This window comes from Camelus bactrianus, chromosome 12 (genome assembly GCF_048773025.1).
Source record: "Camelus bactrianus isolate YW-2024 breed Bactrian camel chromosome 12, ASM4877302v1, whole genome shotgun sequence".
Taxonomy (NCBI): Eukaryota; Metazoa; Chordata; class Mammalia; order Artiodactyla; family Camelidae; genus Camelus; species Camelus bactrianus.
The window spans coordinates 8,798,334-8,818,986 of record NC_133550.1 but is presented as its reverse complement, the minus strand read 5'-3'; the positions used below and the strand labels follow the sequence as shown (position 1 = coordinate 8,818,986).

At 36.4% G+C, this 20,653-nt stretch overlaps 1 protein-coding gene across 2 annotated transcripts in view; it reads left to right on the top strand.

Moving 5' to 3' along the window:
- The window catches only part of LOC141579349 (uncharacterized), a 202,931-nt gene that overhangs the window by 96,282 nt on the left and 85,996 nt on the right, over positions 1-20,653 (top strand). Inside the window, exon 3 of one of the 2 annotated variants that reach the window (XM_074374644.1) lies at positions 19,085-19,466. The exons of the other annotated variant lie outside the window; for it this stretch is intronic. Coding sequence (XP_074230745.1) covers positions 19,085-19,253 — 169 coding nt within the window. The 3' untranslated portion in view covers positions 19,254-19,466. Of the gene's footprint in view, positions 1-19,084; positions 19,467-20,653 lie in introns of those variants that run through there. 2 annotated transcript variants of the gene reach the window in all.

The following is a 20,653-nucleotide window of genomic DNA, read 5'->3' as shown; positions in this document are numbered from 1 at the left end:
TCTTACTCCATGGTTTGTTTTATCCAGAAATGATTCATTGTTTTTGGTAATGACACGGGCGGAATCCCCATAGTTCCCTTTGAATCATCCAATTTGTAACACCTGCCAATCAGAGTCGATCATAATCAGTTATTAGCCTTTTCCTGTCAGTGTCCCTAGGGTAGTAAAAACCAGAGTTGGATGTCCTTGAGATGCTATCTGAGAAGTTTATTATTATTATTAGAAATATTGTCAACAACTACAAACTCTACCAGACCAGAGCTCAAACTCTTCACAGTGCAGCTTCGACTAATTAGCTGATGTGTGAGTAAGATTCAAACCCATAGCATCATCAGGCTAGTTTCACCAGGCTAGAGTGTTTTATCAGTATTTCTCTGAGTGGTTCTTAGTCTTCATATATACAGCTCATCACATAGAACCATGGCAAGCTCAAAATTGTGTCCATTGGTCAACATCGAGAGCTCATAACCTTTCGCACATACATTTTTCCTTGTTAGTTTCATTTTTATAATTGTAATGAAATACACATGACTTTATCATTTTAACCACTCTAAAATACGCACCTCAGTAGCATTAAATACATTCCAAATGCTGTGCAACAGCCACCATTATCTAGTTCTGGAACTTTTTCATTATCACAAATGGAAACTCCATGTCCATTATCTGTCACTCCTTACTCCCCTCTCCTCCCAGCCCCTGTCAACTGCTCATCTGCTTTCTGTCTTTAGTCCTATAAAGATTGTGCAGTATGTGACATGGTTTCTTTCACTTAGCAAGTTTTCAAGGTTCATTTATGTCATAGTAGATATTAACACCTCAGTTCTTTTTATGCCTGAATAATATTCCATTGTATGTTCCACATTTTGGTACCCATTCATTGGTTGATGGACATTTGGATTGTTTCCATTCTTTTGATTGTTTAAATCATACTGCTATGAACACTCGTATACAAGTTTTTATTTGAATACCTTTTTTCAGTTATTTTGGGTAAATTCTTAAGACTAGAATTTTTTATTGAAGTATAGTTGATTTTGCTGTAAAGCATAGTGATTCAGTCTTATACACACACACACACACATATAGATAATCTTTTTCATATTCTTTTACAGTATAGGTTATTACAGGACATTGAATATAGCTCCCTGCACTATACAGTAGAATCTTGTTGTTTATATAGTAGTTTCTATCTGCTAATCCCAAACTCCTAATTTGTCTCTTCCCACCCTTCTCCATTTAGTAACCATAAGTTTGTTTTCTATGTCTATGAGTCTCTTTCTGTTTTGTAAATAAATTCATTTGTATCATTTTTTTTTGATTTCACATATGAGTGATATCATATGGTATTTGTCTTTGACAGTGATACCTCATTGTAGTTTTGATTTGCATTTTTCTAATAATTAGGGATATTGAACATTAATTCATGTGCCTATTGGCCATCTGTATGTCTTTACTGGAGGAATGACTCTTTAGGTCTTCTGCCTGTTTTTTCAACTGGGTCGTCTTTTTTGTTATCATTGTTATTGAGTTGTATGAGCTGTTTGTATATTCTGTAAATTAAGCCCCTGTCAGTTGCATTGTTTGCAAATATTTTCTCCCAGTCCATAGATTATAATTTTGTTGATAGTTTCCTTTGCTGTGCAAAAGCTAATAAGTTAGGTCCTGTTTTTTCATTTTGCCCTTATTTCTATTGCCTTGGGAGACTGACCTAGGAAAACATTGCAACAATTTATGTCAGAGAATGTTGTGCCCATGTCTCTTCTAGAAGACTTATAGTGTCATGTCTTACGTTTAAGTCTTTAAGCCATTTTGAGTTTATTTTTGTGTATGGTGTAAGGGAATGTTGTAACTTCATTGATTTACATGCGGCTTTCCAGCGTTTGCAACACCACTTGCTAAAGAGACTGTCTTTTCTCTGTTGTATATTCTTGCCTCCTTTGTTAAGATTAATTGACCATAGGTGTGTGGGTTTATTTCTGGGCTCTCTGTTCTGTTCCATTGATCCATATGTCTGTTTTTGCACCAATAACATGGATGACTGTAGCTCTGTAGTATTGTCTGAAGTCTGGGAGGGTTATTCCTCCAGCTTTGTTCTTTTTCATATGTATTGCTTTGGCAATTCTGGGTCTTTTTTGATCCCATATAAATTTTAGGATTATTTGTTCCAGTTCTGTGAAAAATGTCTTGGGCAATTTGATAGCAATCACATTAAATCTGTGGTTTGCTTTCGCAATTTTGACAATATTAATTCTTCCAATCCAAGAGCATGGGGTATCTTATCATTTCTTTAAATCATCTTTAACTTCTTTTATAATATTTTATAGTTCACAGTGTATAAATCTTTCACCTCCTTGGTCAGGTTTATTTCTAGGTATTTTATTTTTTGATGCAACTTTAAAAGTGATTATTTTTACTTTCCCTCTCTGATATTTCATTGCTAGTGTAAACAAATGTAACAGTTTTCCGTAAGTTAATCTTGAATCCTGCTATCTTGCTGAATTTATTTTTCAGTTCTAGTAATTTCTGTGTGGAGTCTAGGGTTTTCTATATATAATGTCATCTGCATATAATGACAGTTTTACACCTTCCTTTCCAATCTGGATCCTTATTTCTTTTTCTTGTCTGATTGCTGTTCATAGGACTTCCAATACTGTGCTGAATAGACGTGGTGAGAGTGGGCATCCTTGTCTTGTTCCAGATTTTAGCAGGAAGACTTTCATCTTTTCACCATTGAGTGTTATGTTGGCTGTGGGTTTGTCAAAAATAGCTTTTATTATGTTGAGACATGTTCCCTCTATACCCACTTTGGTAAGAGTTTTTATCATAAATGGATGTTTTGAATTTTAAATGCTTTTTCTGAATCTATTAAGATGATCATGTGAATTTTGTCCTTTGTTTTGTGGATGTGGTGTATCACATTGATATTTTGTGTATGTTGAACCATCCTTGTGACCCTGGGATGAATTCAACTTGATTGTGTGTATAATCTTTTTATGTGTTGTTAGATTCAGTTTGCTAATACTCTGTTGAGAATTTTTGTATCTATATTCATCAGAGATATAAGCCTGTAATTTTCTTTTCTGGTAGTGTCTCTGTGGGATTTTGGTATCAGGGTGATGGTGGCTTCATAGAATGAGTTTGTGAGTGTTCCCTCTTCTTCAGTCTTTTGGAAGAGTTTGAGAAGGATTGGTATAAGTTCTTCGTATGTTTTGTAGAGTTCCCACGTGGAGCCATCTGGTCCTGGACTTTTGTTTGCAGGGGGTTTTTTGGTTTGTTTTTTATTATAGATTTGTATTTCACTGCTAGTTATCAGTCTGTTCAAATTATGTATTTCTTCTTGATTCAGCTTTGGTAGACTGTATGTTTCTAGAAACTTGTCCATTTCTTCTAGGTTGTCCAATTTGTTGGCATATAATTGTTCACAGTATTCTCTTGTGGTTTTTTGTATATCTGTTACAAAGATATATATATTTCTCCTCTTTCATTTCTTCTTTTGTTTATTTGTGTCCTTGCTCTTTCCTTCGTGGTGACCCTCGCCAGAGGTCTGTCGATTTTGTTTACTCTTTCAAAAAACAACCTCTTGGTTGAATTGATTGCCTTTTAAATCTCTACTTTATTTCTTTCCTCTCTGATCTTTATTTCTTTCCTTCTGATGACTTTAGGTTTTGTTTGCTCTTCTTTTTCTAATTCTTTTAGGTGGTAGATTAGGTTGTTTTGAGATTTTTCTTTTTTTTTTCTTTTCTTTTCTTTTTTTTTTTTTTTTTCTTTTTGAGGAAGGCCTGTATCACTATGAACTTCCCTCTTAGGACTGGCTTTGCTACATCCCATAGGTTTTGTGTGGATGTGTATTCATTGTCACTTGTCTCAGGTATTTTTTAATTTCCTCTTTGATTTGATCATTGACCCATTAGTTTTTCTAAGAGTAGAATTGTTGAGTCATATGTCTAACTGTACTGAGATATTGCCAAACTGTTAGTAAACAGTAGTTGTACCGTTTCGCTTCAGTACATGTATTTTTAAATATAATTCTCAAAACATCCCTATGAGGTAGACAAAATTACTATGCTAGTAAGATGGCTGAGGCTTGAGAACTTGGGTGGTGCCTTTGGGCGAGTATATTACCTATAATTTGTTGGTTTCCTGACTAAACTTGGAGCTCATCAAATATCAGTCTGAGTCCATGAAAACACAGACAGGAAAACATCTCTCATCACTGGTTTCTCCTGGGACACAAAGACGAATTGTAGCTTTATGTTGACATTTATTTTGTTGTTGCTGTAAACTGAATTAAACGTTTCCAGTCAAACTTCCTGTTTTCCCTCAGTTTGACTCACTTCCTGTCACCAAGGTTGGCACGTAGTTGATTTGTATAGTGCACCCATTCATTCCTTCATTCATTCATATGCAACAAACATCTTATTTGACAACCTTGCAGCATAGTAGCTGAATATTCACTGAAACTTTCATCCAATTCCATGGTCTCTGCTCTAAAATTTTTATCTAATTTGCAAAACAAGATAGTAGTTGTGATCTGTATGTTTCTTTATTGAAAAGGAGAACCTGGTGATTTTAGAAGGAAGGAAATATCCTTAAGACTAAAATGCAGACATCAAGATGAATGTTGTCATTCTAGATCCCAAGCCTCAAAGTCCCACTGTTGTATTGAAGATAAAAGTACCCACAGGCCGCAGTGCCATACTCCATAGGAATGTCCCTTATGGAATTTCAGAGGTCTGCGAGTGTCACCTGTGGACACTTCTTTTATGTGTCTCCCCGTGTTTTATATGAACTTCAAACATCCTAGGCACACTAAAGAATTGCCTTAGTTCAATGTGCATGTCACAGAGCTCTTGAAAATACATCTAATCTTGTGGGGAAGAATCCAAAAACTCTTCTACTCCTTGTATAATACGTAAAGCTAGTGTGGTTATAGAAAATTAGGGGAATATTAATCACATTTACACAAAGAATTCTAGGATGTTGAATATTCCTATGAGAAATAATATAGAGAGAATTTCTTAAAGCTAGAGATTAAAGAATGGTTTTAATACAGTGAGGTGCAGGAATGTGGAAAACATTATATAGTTAAAAGTACATATTTAGTATTTGAACAGGCAGCACATTATTTCAGTTGGTTTTCCTGCAATCCATTTTCAGTAGCTACTCTGAAAATAACCAGGCACTGTATTAGGCCCTCTACGACACTGCCTCATTTCATATGCTCATACATGATGAGGCATATAATCGTTATTAAATATTCATATGAATATATGTATGTATCTGTTTATTTCATAGTGATGTCCCACATAAAAAAAACTATTAGTATTAACAACGTATCAGCACATTAACAACAAATGTTTTATTATTTTATGCTTAAGCAAGTAAACTGAAACGTGGTCGCTAGGTCTGTGTAAGTTTCACTCAGTGCTGAATTTTCATCAAGTGGTGATTTATGCTTGTTCCAGATGAAAGCGATGGCTTTTTCAATAGTTTCAAGACAGAGCTTTGAAAAGGTGGTGGGATGTAATCTGAAGATGGAATAGCTGTGCTGTTTGATGCTACAGCATACTGATAACACTTTCCTGAAAAAAATACCACCTGGCTCTGAGAGACACTTGATGTAACTGCAAAAAAAAAAAAAAAAAAAGCGAAGGTGAGGGCATAGACACTGGATCTCATTTAACAAAACAGATACAGCGCTAGTTTGGCTTCCTATGTATGTGGCATTTTCAGTGAACTCCACATGGGGTCTTTTTGTAACCAAGTCTACATAATCAAGCCCATTGTTAGCCAATTTTAGACGGAAATTAGTCTCATCCTATAAATGGATTACTCTGTGCTGTGCTGTGTCTGTGCTCTTCTCTCTTTTACTCCGGGTGATTCATTGAACATTTCGTGGGCTTGTTTACTACAGAGAATGAAAAGGTTACTTGTGAAGTTGGCTTTAGAAAGATCCAGGTGAGGACCAGCAATGAAAAGACTTAATTACATTTCTCAGTAATCCTCACCCCACCAGGATCACAGATGTAGGGATAGTAGTACCAAAAATGAAATCTCTGCAGACATCACACATACCGAGGGAGCTGAGAGACTTCCCCAGAAAACCTAGCAGGTAGTGGTGAAATATCTTTGAATGACACACTGATAACTTACAGCATGGTGGAAAAAGAAGGCACTGTTTCATACTGTGAGGGTGCTAAGATTTTCAGCAGGAATGCAACAATTAAATATTTGAGTTTCTTCAACATGGACATTCTGAATATGCCTGTGTTTTTAAGTTAACTATATAAATTGTCATTTACTTTTTGAAATAATCATATTCAATGGAATAGAAAAGATACAGAATGTGTTTTGAATACTTCCAGTGCCATCTATTGGCTGTTGAATTTGTTGTTCAATGTTAAGCGAAGACATACGAACTCTTACCAGGTCAGGAGGAAGACGTTTCACACAGTCAAGATAAAAACACATCCAGTTGAATGTTTGAAGGGTTATAAATATTACAGTGTGCCTCTGAAATCTTATATATCAAATATATTATCTGATTTGAAATACATATGAGAAGTAAACAGAAATAAACAAAAATACAAATACTTTAAATACTCTAGACTCACAAAGATCTAGTAGATTATATTTAATACCATATACAGAGTATTTCACTTATGTCATAAGCAAAATAAAACAAAGGAGTCTTCTTTATATAATGAATAATTTCCTAAAAGCCTTGTAGCTTTTACAGACACAATGTTAATCTTTTTGTCCTTGTAAGCATAAAGAAAGCTATTTTGTGTCACAAAAACAGCTTAATTAATAGCATTTTCTCTTGATGCAAGGATCAGAAAGGAACAGAGAAAAGACCATGAAGCAGGTTTTTAAAGATGTCTTTTCTAAAGCTCCCTTTTCACATGTGTGTAATAATTGGTAGATTAGATGACTTGAACATTCAAATTAAAGAACATCAATTAATTAGTGTCAGGTGAAATTGTTTTCTCATTCAATTTTGCAAGCCCAGCTCACTGAATAATGAAGAGTTAAGCCTAGGAAAAAGAAAGGCACACTTTTAAAGTTTGGCTTTTTTTTTTTTCTCATAATGAGTACTTTCACACATTTATGATCTATAAATGCTCTCTCTGAGAGAGGAGGGGGGAAGGGAAGGGAGAGAAAGAGAAATATTGGGACAAATTTGTAGTCATGATGTACTTGAAAATAATTTTCTTACGGTATAGTAAATTTTTAAAATGTCTACTTTTTTGATCCCCCACACACCTCACTTTTGGCTTACAAATTTGTATGTAGTTTTTAGCATTATATTTTTATATAACCACTGTAATGCACACTTTCACAGGTTTCTGCCTTATTAATTGTTGACCACTTATTACAGAACTTTATACAGTTTTACAGTGAGGTGAAATACACATTTGAAGTCAAGTATAAAAGACAAATTTAATGGTTAGTTTTCCAACATATGAGCTATTGTTACTGTTCTCAGTCCTTCTTACTTTTATGTATTTCAATGGTGGCTCCAGTTTTACCAAAGAAATAAAGTCCTCACAGCATATGAAGGATTTCCTGGGTGATAATTTCTGTATTCCAAGTCTATTCAAAATCAAGCCCCATTTCCTATATTTCTCGTATTCAAGTAGATTGCTTTCACATATGGAAGACAGATAACACAGAATTTTCCATGGTCAGTGCCACCGATTTTTTTCAGGAGAGTTAGGCAATGAAATGTACAAATGCGACTGTAAAAGGTATGTAGGTACTTGACTCTCGTCTATAATTTAGAAAAGCTGGGACTGATTCTCACTTTCTGTTTCCCTCCAAGGACATCTCTTACGTGATCAGATGTCTTTCTGATCTTACATCTACTCAATATTCAGATAACACATCAGTAAAATTGGTGCTGCTGTCTGCTTGAAAATAAACAGAACACTTAAAAATCAAAGCCCCCAAAACACACTAGAAAAAAGGGCTTTCCTATTTTAAAATAACATTTGCCTTTTTTGTAATGACCTCCTTGGTCATGGCTTACATTGGCTCTCCAAGGTGGTCATTCTCCAGAGAACTGGTTTACTGTCTGGTAAGATCATGACATCCTTAAAAGATGAGGCTCAGGATGTGAGATGATTCAGCATTGTTCAGGAACTTGCCTGCATTTGGCCCGTTAAAAATTAATATAGCTCAGAATATAATGGGAGTTCTTATCAATGGATTGCTATTTAAGTGCTATTTGTGTACACATCCTGACAAGAAACTAAGTACATATGCTAGGATCAGTTTAGATAAGAAAACTAAGAGATTAAAAGAAAGAATCTAGTTGAATTAATGTTTTATACAAGTGAGAGAGAAAGGCACATGCACCAGTGTTTGTGCATTTCAAAGTTCACAGCATAGATCTGCTTGGTGTTTTACATCAATATGTCTACATGTTCTAACTAAATAGAAATCCGATTGAAGATGCAACTCTCTTGCAGGGAATCAAGCAGTAGCAGCCACACACACTTTGTCCCCTCTGTCAATCTGTAATGATTAAGAATCTGAGCTCTGGAAGCAGATTGCTTGGGTTTAACTCCCTACTCTGACACTTATCTCCTGTATAGAATTGGGCAAATTACATAAATCCTCTGAGTGTCAGTTTCTTTATATGTAAAATAAAAATAATACTTCTTGCAACTGTGGAAAGGTCACGTATGATGGTACCTTTAAGGTGCCTGTCATAGAACTTGCTACACAGAGGGTGTATTTAACAAATTTTAGCCAATGTTATATAAGATTCAAAATTACTTGGTTAAAAAAAAATAAAAGATACTGTGATGTATTTTAAGAGGAAATAAAGAGTGGGCCACAATAAAAATTGGATCCCAACCTACCTAAAGCTTTCAGTTCAGCTTTGTGACTCTCAGTTGAGAAAGACACAAACTCATTTGTATTTTGGCTCCTCACCGTAGCATGAGCAGAGGGGTAATGAACACAGCTGGCTTCAGACCTGTAACCAGCACCCTGGATGGTCAGGATAAAGGCATTTACTGAATGCACAGGTGTCCTGTGTCATAGGAGCCTATGAAATCAATGCTTTTCCCCTTGGGGTAGCCCTAGTGGCACTACTGTGACCCCTTTACCTACAACAGGAAGGACGCCCTTACAACGCTGAGGGCATCTCCCTAGAAGACCCTCTGTCAACACGCATACGCCAAGGTCAGCCCCTCTGGTGACTGTCAGACTCCCTGGATCATGAAGGGTTTAACTTTATCTTACAAATCTTTGAATAACCAAAATGAGGAGACCAGAACTGAAAGAAAGAGACTGAGAGAGGAAGAGAACAGGTGGATGGGAATTCAGAGAAAGTGTGAAATGCAGAGGCAGAAAGTAAGAAGGGAAAAAAGGTCATAGCCACAGGACAGCCAGCGCACAAGAGGAGGAGAAGGAAGAGAAGAAATAGAGGAGGAGAAGGGAAGGCAGGTGGAGGGAAGGAGCAGGAGGAACCTTGTTCTAGAAACCAGATGAAGTTGCACAGAGACAGTACATTCATTTCTGCCTGGCAACACTCTTCTGACCACTGCTCATCCTCGCTTTTGTGCCTGATGGTGTTAAGCATTTTAACTTATGTATTCTGTACAGCAACTGTAGGAGGTAGGTAGGTAAAATTACGATTACCATTTCTATAGATGGGAACACTGGTGCAGAAATAATAAGCAACGGGAAGAAACACTGGTGTTTCTCTTTCCCTTACAGCTAATAATCAGCTCTGATCACCCTCAAGAGGTTGTATCCTATTGAAGGAACCCCAAGCACTCTCATTTAAGCCCATCCTTGACCATTAAACTAAATAGTCGATGCACCATAGAAAACCAGATTCTCAGGTCTGATGTTTTGTAGTGTGATCAATTACTCTGTCTCGATCAGTTTATAAATGAGACCTATAGGTCTCATCTTATTCATAAACATGCAACCATTGGATATTTAAAATGTTTTTGAAAGTGTTGAAACTAACATCATTCTATTCAATTAAGAGACATGAAACATAGCATATAGATGAATAAAAAGCTTAAATACTGTTTTTCTAAGGAATATTTAAAAATCTAATCCTTTTCTTATTTTAGGCCAACCTTATTTTCTCCTCATCCTTCTGGTAGGCACTGTATGTGGCTAACTTAAGCATTACACCTACCATTAGTAATTAATATTCAACTGAAAAACATTGTCCAGAAAAACCCAAACTTGAAAACTATTTTTGGAATAGAAATTTTGAAGAGAATATTTTCAGCTTTTCCATTATGTAGCATTTCAATAGTGTTTAGAATTTGAAATGCATTTTGCAAGTTTTTTAAATTTCCACAATACCATTGTGAAGAAAGTAGGTGGTATGCGTTGTGTGACTACAATTAGCTACCAGTGGAATATTTTAAATTACATTTTACGGATAATAGTTTCAAACTGGTTATCATTAAAAGATAAAGAAATTAAAGTTTATGTGCTAAGCTCTCAACCAAGAGAGTATATTGTCAACTTGAGACTATATTGTTATGATTTGTATTTAGATTTTGAGGATAAACAATCTCATGATATGAAAGTAGGATAATCTGGGACCTTAAGCTTCAACACAACAAGAATTTCTCTCAGCGTAGCTTTAGCTCTGCAATGCTAAAGCAAGCTTACCAAATATTTCTGAGGGTATACAATATATATATTTGAGCTGATAAAATTATAACTAATTGGTAATAGGAAAGGGAAAGAAGGAGTAGGAGGAAGAAGAGCAAAAAGGAGAATTACTTTAGGTTACAGAGCATTTTTAAGATATATTATCACCTAAAATTCCTATGAAATGGATATTATTTTATTTCTGTTTTACAGATAAGGACACTGACGCCCAAAAAATGCATATATAAATGTCATTGGAACCACATGAAATCAGCATTGTAGGATAAATACCTCTTCAATATCTCTTAAGATACTCAAGTGTATGTGTGTATTTGCTAAATCACTTCAGCATCAGTGAATAATAATTTTGCCATATGCTCCCAAAGTGAAATGAAAATAAAGTCTATTTCCAACAGCTCAAGCTTTATAATCATTTTATAACATTTAAAGAGTGTAACAAGAAACCTTTTCTCTTGGGCCATATTCAAATGATTTATGATAATATCCTTAGCAAACAGATGCATCATTATTGTGATTAATCTCATCTGGTGACAGTACCGTTGCACAGCTAAATCATCATGCTGGAAAGAAACACAATCAGTAACTCCATTTAGCGGATTTGGGGATGATGCTTGTTCAAGTATTGCAAAATTCATATTAAATTACCTCTGTATGGCATTAAACACTGTTCATTGCCTCCTGAAGACCTCAGTCTAAAAAAGGTTAGTGATTTTCCATTTCTCTTGCATACATGTGTTCGGACCTGTCAGCTATTTGAGATAAAACTGGTATCTGAGGAGAAATCACTCTTTTCAGTGCTGTTTTCGGGACCATTCTTTGCCTGTGATTTTCAGGTGTGCAATTTTTCCCTCTGTTTGGGAAATATATTTTTCATTCAACATGGTCTCATAATATTCTCTGTAACTCCTGAACCTAGATGAGGTGGTGTTGCCAAGTTTTGAGCTTCCTATTTCCATTCTTTATCTAGTATATGCTACTATATACATGGTTTTATAGCATCATTTCATTTGCTGTGATTTAAAACTCAAGCTGGAATTCCATGAAACATTCAATTCTCCTATTTCAAGAGGACCAAAAGCTGTCTCTTTGCAAGTAAACATAGAACCTTAGTGTTTCCGTCTTTATCTGTTCTGCCCCGTGTGTATTGTTCCTTCTTCTCCGTAACACGATCCGCACATGTGCTATCTAATTAATATGAAGTATAGCTGTTTGTCTGTGTGGCATTTTCACTCACTACATAACTGTGAAATGAAGCATAATCTTTATAATATGGTTAATGACGGAAGTATGAGTGCTTACTCCGCTATGCGTTTAGTTAATCCTCGCAGCAATCCATGTAACGCATGGTATCACTAATACGTGAGAAACGAGGAAGCTGAAACAACAGAGAAAGATTAAGTCGCACAGGCTTTCACACACGTACCACAGTGGTGAAGCCAGAACTTAATCCCAAGCAGCCTGATTTCAGGGTCAGTGTCCTACAGCACTGTCCCGCAACCCTGTTTTGCTTGAGAGGGCTTTTGGCATCTAGGAATTAGTGGTTCTTAATTACCAAGACTGTTTTATGACTTTTAATTTTTTTAATTTTTACAGATACTTATCGGAGTATAGTTGATTTACAATGTTGTGTTAGTTTCAGGTGTACAGCAAAGTGTTTCAGTTGTACATACATATATTCTTTTTCAGATTCTTTCCATTTATAGGTGATTTGAAGATATTAAATGTAGTTCACTGTGCTACACAGTAAGCCCTTGTTGTTTATCTATATATATGTATAGTAGTGTGTATATGTTAATCTCAAACTCCCAATTTATCCATCCCCACACTTTACCCTTTGGGTAAAAATTGTTTGTTTTCTATGTCTTTGAGTCTATTTTTCATTTTTTGTAGTATAGTTGATTTACAGTGTTGTGTTAGTTTCTGGTGTACAGTACAGTGATTCAGTTATACATATATATATTCTTTTTCATATTCTTTTTCATTATAGATTATTACAAGCTGTTGAATATAGTTCCCTGTGCTATATAGAAGGACCTTGTTGTTTATCTTATATATAGTAAGTAGTATCTGCAAATCTCAAACTCCCAATTTATCATTCTCCTCTCATCTTCCCCCTGGTAACCATAAGTTTGTTTTCTATGTTTGTGAGTCTGTTTCTGTTTTGAAAATAAGTTCATTTGGGTCATTTTTTTAGATTCCACATATAAGTAATATCATAAGGTGTTTGTCTTTCTCTGTTTGACTTTCATTTAGTGTGATAATCTGTAGGTCCATCCATGTTGCTCCAAATGGCATTATTTCATTCTCTTTTTATAACTGAGTAGTATTTCACTACAACTTCTTTATGCAGTCATCTATTGATGGACATTTAGGTTGCTTCCGTGCCTTTGCAATTGTATATAGTGCTGCTATGAACACTGAGGTGCATGTATCTTTTCAAATGAGAGTTTTCTCTGGATATATGCCCAGGAGTGGGCTCACTGGATCATATGGTAACTCTGTTTTTAGTTTTTTAAGGCATCTCCATTCTCTTCTCCATAGTGGCTGTACCAATGTACATCCTACCAACAATGTAGGATTGTTTCTTTTTCTCCCCACCCTCTCCAGCATTTACTGTTTGTGGACATTTTAATGATGGCCATTCTGATCGGTGTGAGGTGGACTTTTGTCAGAGGATTCTGCCTATGTTTACATGTAGGAGTTTTAGAGTATTTGGTCTTACATTTAGGTCTTTAGTCCATTTTGAGTTTACTATTGTATATGCTGTTAGAGAGTGTCCTAATTTCATTCTTTCACACTTAGCTGTTCAGTTTTCCCAGCACCACTTATTGAAGTGACTGTCTTTTCTCCATTTTATATTTTTACCTCCTTTGTCATAGATTAATTGACCATAAGCGCATGGGTTTGTTTCTGGGCTTTTTATCCTGTTCCATTGATCTCCGTGTCTATTTTGGTGCCAGTACCATCCTGTTTTAATTATTGTAGCTTTGCAGTATAGTCTGAAGTCAGGGAGCATGATTCCTCCAGCTCTATTCTTTCTCAAGATTGTTTTGGCTATTTGGTGTCCTTTGTGTTTCCATAAAAATTAAAAAAAAAATTGTTTCAGTTCTGTAAAAAAATGTCATTGGTAATTTAATAGGAATTGCACTGAATCTGTATATTGCCCTTGGGTGGTATGGCCATTTTAATAATACTGATCTTCCAACCCAAGAACATGGTATATCTTTCCATCTGTTTGTGTCATTGTCAGCTTCTTTCATCAGTGTCTTATAGTTTTTGGAGTACAGGTCTTTTGCTTCCTTATGTAGATTTAGTCCTAGGTATTTTATTATTCTTGATGCAATGGTAAGTGGGATTGTTTCCTTACTTTTTTTTTTTTTTTTGATATTTTTTGTTAGTGTATAGAAATGCAACAGATTTCTCTACATTAATTTTGTATCTTGTAACTTTAAATTTTGTATCTTGTAACTTTACTGAGTTCATTTTTGAGCTCTAGTCATTTTCTGGTAGCATCTTTAGGATTTTCTGTATATAGTTTCATGTCATCTGCAAACAGTGACAGCTTTAATTCTTCTTTTCCAACTTGGATTCCTTTTATTTCTTTTTCTTCTCTGATATCTGTGGCTAGGACTCCCAGAACTATGTTGAATAAAAGTGGTGAGAGTGGGCATCCTTGTCGTGTTCTTGATCTTAGAGGAAATACTTTCAGCTTTTCACCATTGACTATGATGTTACCTATGGGTTTGTCATATATGACCTTTTTTTATGTTGAGATATCTTCCCTCTCTGCCCACTTTCTGAAGAGTTTTTATCATAAATGGATGTTGAATTTTATTAAAAGCTTTTTCTGTATCTGTTGAGATGATCATATAGTTTTTATTCTTCAATTTGTTAATATGGAGTATTACACTGAATGATTTGCAGATATTAAAAAATCCTTACATCCCTGGGAATAAATCCTACTTGATCATGGTGTATGATCTTTTAAATGTACTGTTGGAGTTGATTTGCTAGTATTTTGTTGAGGACTTTTGTGTCTATATTCATAGGTGATATTGGCCTGTAACTTTTTCTTTCTTTTCTTTTCTTTTTGTTTGTTTGTTTATCTCCATCTGGTTTTGGTATCAGGGTGATGGTGGCCTCATAGAATGAGTTTGGAAGTATTCCTTTCTCTGCAATATTTTGGAGTAGTTTCAGAAGGATGAGCATTAACTATTCTCCAAGTGTTTGGTAGATTTCACTTGCAAAGCCATCTGGTCCTGGAGTTTTGTTTGTTGGGAGGTTTTGATTACTGATTCAGTTTTAGTGCTGCCAATTGGTAAGTTCATATTTCTATTTCTTCCTGGTTCAGTCTTGGGAGATTGTACCTTTCTAAGAAATTTATCCATTTCTTCTAGGTTGTCCACTTTATAGTTACAGTTGCTCATGGTAGCCTCTTATGATCCTTTATATTTCTGTGGTGTCAGTTGTAACTTCTTTTTTATTTCTAATTTTATTGATGTGGGCCCTCTCCCTTTCTTCTTGATGAGTCTGGCTGATGGTTTACCACTTTTGTTTACCTTTTCAAAGAACCAGCTTTCTGTTTCAGTAATATGTTTTTTTAAGTCTCTATTTTATTTCTTTCTGCTTTGATCTTTATAATTTCTTTCTACTAACTTTGATTTTTGTTTATTCTTCTTTTAGTTGTTTTAAGGGTACAGTTAAAGGGTACAGCTGTCTGAGATTTTTCTTGTTTCCAGAGGTAAACTTGCATCGCTATAAACTTCTCTCAGAACTGCTTTTGCTGCATCCCGTAGATTTTGGATCATCATGTTTTCATTTTCATTTGTCTCTAAATATTTTGTTTAATTCCTTTTTGGTTTCTTCAGTGATCCATGGTTGTTTAGTAACATATTGTTTAGCCTCCGTGTGGTTCTGTTGTTTTTGCAGTTCTTTTCTTGCAGTTGATTTCTAATCTCGTAGCATTGTGGTTGGAAAAGATGCTTGATATGATTTCAGTTTTCTTAAATTTATTGAGGCTTGCTTTGTGACCCAGCATGTTATATATCCTGGAGAATGTTCAATGCGGACTTGAAAAGAACATGTATTCTGCTTTAGAATGGAATGCTCTATAAATATCAACTAAGTCCATCTGGTCTAGTGTGTCATTTAAGGCTTGTGTCTCCTTACTGATTTTCTCTCTGATCTGTGCATTGATGTAAGTGGGGTGTTAATATTCCCCACTGTTACTGTGTTACTGTCAATTTTTCCCTTTATGTCTGTTAACATTTGCCTTATGGAATGAGGTGCTCCTATATTGGGTGCATATATATTTACCATTGTTATATTTTCTTCTTGCATTGATCGCTTGATCATTACGTAGTGTCCTCCTTTGTCTCTTGTAACTGTCTTTACTTAGTCTATTTTGTCTGATAGAAGTATTGCTACTGCAGCTTTATTTTGATTTCCATTTGTGTGGAATATCTCTTTCCATCCCCTGATTTTCACTCTGTATGGTCTCTAGATCTGATGTGAGTCTCTTGTAGGCAGCAAATACATGGGTCTTGTTTTTGTATCCATTCAGCTAGTCTAGTCTGTGTCTTTTGGTCAGAGTATTTAGTCTGTTTACATTTAAGGTAATGATTGATATGTATGTTCTTATTGCCATTTTGGTATTAGGTTTGGCTTTGTTTCTGTGGGTGTTTTTTTTCCCCCTCTATTGTTATCTTCTCTTGTAATTTGGTGACTGTCTTTAGTGTTATGCTTGGATTCCTTTTTCATCTTCATGTGTATATCTGTTATAAATTTTTGGTTTGTGGTTACTATGAGGTTTTGGTGTGGCAGCTTATATATATATGATTGCTTTAAGTTGCTGGTCTCTTAACTTCAAGTGCATTTTAAGTACCTTGCATTTACACTCTGTCGTCCCCTCAGGATGACTGTTTTTGATTTCATACTTCCTGTTTGTTCTGTGTATCCCTTAACTGCTTATTGTGGATACAGATGATTTGACTATTTTTGTCTTTTAACGGCCATACTAGTTTGTGTGTGGATACTTTCCTGCCTTTATGTTTGCCTTTTCCCGTGAGCTTTTCCATTTTATTGTTTCCTTGTTTCTAGTTGTGGCCTCTTCTGCCTAGAGGGGTTCCTTTGTAAAGTGTTGTAAAGCCGGTTTCATAGTGCTGAATTCCTTTAGCTTTTGCTTGTCTATAAAGCTTTTGATTTCTCCATCAAACTGAACAAGAGCCTTGCTGGGTAGAGTATTCTTGGTTATAAGTTTTTCCCTTTCATCACTTTAAATATATTGGGCCATTCCATCTGGCCTGCAGAGTTTGTGTTGAAAATCAGCTGATAGTCTTATGGGAGTTCCCTTGTATGTTATTTTGCTTTTAATATTCTCTCTTTATTTTTCTTTAATTTTTTTGTCATTTTAATTACAGTATATCTAGGTGTGTTCCTCTTAGGGTTAATGTTTTATGGGATTCTCTGCACTCCCTGGATATCGGTAGCTGTTTCCTTTCCCAGGTTAGGGAAGTTTTCAGCAATTATCTCTTCAAATATTTTTCTCAGCCCTTTTTTGTCTTCTCCCTCTGCGACCCCTATAATGCAAATATTAGTGCATTCAGTGTTGTTCCAGAGGTCTCTGTAAAACTGTCGTCATTTCTTTTCATTCTTTCTTTTCTTTTCTGTGGTACTGATTTCCGCTACACTGGCTTCCAGCTCATTGAGCTGTTCTGCATCATTTAGTCTACTATTGCTTCCTTCCACTATTTTTCATTTCAGTTATTGTATTCTTCAATCCTGTTTTGAGTTTTCTCTATATTTTCTAACTCTGCTAAAAACTTCGAACTTCTCTGTGTATCTACTCTCCTCCTGGGTTCTTTGATCATCTTTACGATCATTACTTGGGTAGATTGCCTTTCTCCACGTCACTTAGCTCTTCTTCTAGGATTTTATCTTATTTCTTTGTAACATATTCCTGTGCTGCCTCATTTTGTCTAACTTTTTATTTGTACTTTTATGTATGTAGCAGGTTAGTTATGTTTCTCAACCTTGGAGAAGTAGCCCTCTGTAGGAGATGTTCTATGCGTCCCAGCAGTGCACTCCTCTCTTGTCATCCAAAGGCCAGGGGCACCTGGTCCCAGGGTAGAGTCTGGCCTGTGTTTGTGGACTTGTGCCACAGGCTGTGGGATCGTAGTTTTCTTGCTTTCAGTGTCTTCCCCTGTTGGGCGAGGCTGGTCTAGAGGCTTGTGCAGGCTTCCCATTGGGAGGGGCCGGTGCCTGCCCACTGCTGGATGGAGCTGGATCTTGCCCTTCTGCTAGGCAGGACCATTTCTAAGGGGCTGTCTAGAGTTGGCAGTGAGCCCAGGAAGTCTTTAGGCAGCCTGTCTGCTGATAGATGGAGATGTGTCCTCACCTGTTCAGTTGTTTGGCCTGAGGCATTCCAGCACTGGACCCTACAGGCTGTTGGGTGGGGCCATGTCTTGGTGTTAATGACCCAAACAAGATGTCAGCCTCTAGGAGAGTTCATGCAGATGAATACTCACCAGTGTGTCTGCCACCATGTGTATGGCCCCAGGGTGAGCTACAGCTGCCCCCTACCTCCCCAGAAGGCCCTCCAAGAATAGCAGTTAGGTCTGGGCTAGGCTCCTATGAAATTACCGCTTTTGCCCTTGGTCCTGGTGAGTGTGAGATTTTGTGTGTGTCCTTTAAGAGTGAAGTGTCTGTTTCCCCCAGTCCCGTGGAGCTCCTGCAGTTAAGGCCACTGGCCTTCAAAGCCAAATGCTCCAGGGACTCCTTTTCTTCGTGCTGGGCCCCTGGGCTAAGGAGCCTGTCGCAGGGCTCAGAACTCTCACTCCTGTGGGAGAACCTCTGCAATATTATTCTCTAGTTTGTAGGTTGCCCACCCCAGGGGTATGGGATCTTAGTACATAGCATGTCCACCCCTCCTACCCATCTCATTGTTGGGTTTTCTTATGTCTTATTTATGGAAGATCTTTTCTGGTAGTTTCTAGTCTTTTTTTAATCAATGGCTGTTCTGCAGTTAGTTGTGATTTTGGTGTGTTTGTGGGAGGAGGCAAGCTCTGGCTCCTTCTACTCCGCCATCCTGGCCTGGTCCTGTTTTATGACTTCTTATCAATCACATCTGACAGGATTACATTGTTATTTAATATGTTTTATTTATCATATGTGATGGTTAATTTTAAGTGTCATTTTGACTGGGCCAAGGGATGCCCAGATAGCTGGTAAAACATTACTTCTAGGTGAGTCTGTGAGGTTGTTTCTGAAGAGATTAGTATTTGAATTAGTTATTAATTTGAATATAAATTAATTTGAATATAAAATAAAGAAAACCACCCTCACCAATGTGGGTGGGCATCATCCAAACTGTTCAGGGCCTGAATAGAACAAGGCAAAGGAATGGTGAATTCTTTCTCTTCTCCATCAGGACAGCCATTTTCTCCTGCTCTCAGACATTGGAGCTCCTGGTTCTTCAACATCCATACTCAGTGACCCACACCAGCAGCCCTGTGCTTCTCAGGACTTCAGCCTTGAACTGGGAATCACACCTTCACCCCCTCACCCCCTCAGTTCTTGGGCCTTCGGATTTGGACTGAATTACACCACAGTATTTCCTGCTCCTCCAGCTTGCAGGTGGCATCATGTGGGACTTTTGGCCTCCATAAACTGCACAGACCAGTTCCCATAACAAATCTCTTATTCGTATCTATAAATAATCCTATTGCTTCTGTTTCTCTGGAGGGCTCTGACTAATAGATCATGGTTGGTGTGTTTGCATTTCAGTAAATAAAAACTGTTCATTATCCGTGCTTAGAGATGAGAGAACTGATTAAGATACTCCAAAACAGCAGATAACCCAAAATGCTTTCATATTTGGCACACTGTTTGATTTTTTTTTTTTTTTTTTGCATCAGAATTGACTTTCTAAAAATATTTTTTAGACTCTAAGTTTCATGCACATAGAGATGTGTCAATGAAGCCTTACTGATGAGTCCTCAGCAGCCAGCACAGTAGCTAGACCATAAGTGCACAGAAAATGTTGAGTTTCATGACTAACTATTGCTATTGATATATATTGTTTTTCTCTAAAAACAAGGTGAAGTGAGTAGTTTGGAAGATTCACTGGAGATTTGTAACAAAAAAGAATCAAGTTGGACTAATGTGCAATCACCAAAGGAGAGGAATCAAGAGTTCTTTTTTCTACTCTTTCTACCCCACCTGAATTTGAGATGTTCATGTAGTTTCAATGCATTAAAAAAAAAAAAAAAACTATGCTAGATCATAAACAGAGGCTATAAAATTAGAAGTAGAAAATATAATTGTCTGCCTTGTAAAGGTTAATTGTGGTCTTAGGAGAAGGTGAAAGATTATCATCCAAAATCCTTTTTAGCCCTAAGTTTTGAGAAGTATCTTACTAATTAACTCAGCTCTTCAAAATTAGTGTAAATAAATGCTTATCAGATCAACATGTACTAACACCAAAATAGAATGAGAGGCATTTTGAAAATAGCGCTGTACTTTCTTTGATCCCGAGGCCCTCTCCCATATGGACAGCTAGCTGTAAAGCCTCCACTGATCCAAGAGGTAGCTGTCACATCAGAACCAGGGGGAAAACAGGCATTAAATTCAATCTGAGATATAAAATGCAATGTTTTGGAAGGCTGCCTGATCTAATTTTTCCCAGCTCTAGAGTAGTTTCAAAAATAACAGGAAACTCTCTAAGTTGCAAGAAAAAGGATAAAAATAAGAATCATGGAGTTAGATCCTATCAGTGGTCTCTGAGATGACCTAGGCTTAGCTCCCTAATTCAAATTAGTGATGATGGAAATGTCAGAGGAGTTAGAGATCTGAGAGTGGAGATTACATGCATATTTCTAGACCAGTTACCAGTTTAGCAACTCATAGGAAGTTAAGAGTTTAGCAGATGGAAAGAGGGAAGTGTATGTCATCACGAGGGAAACAGTATACATAAAAGCAAGACCTTTATATTTCCTTT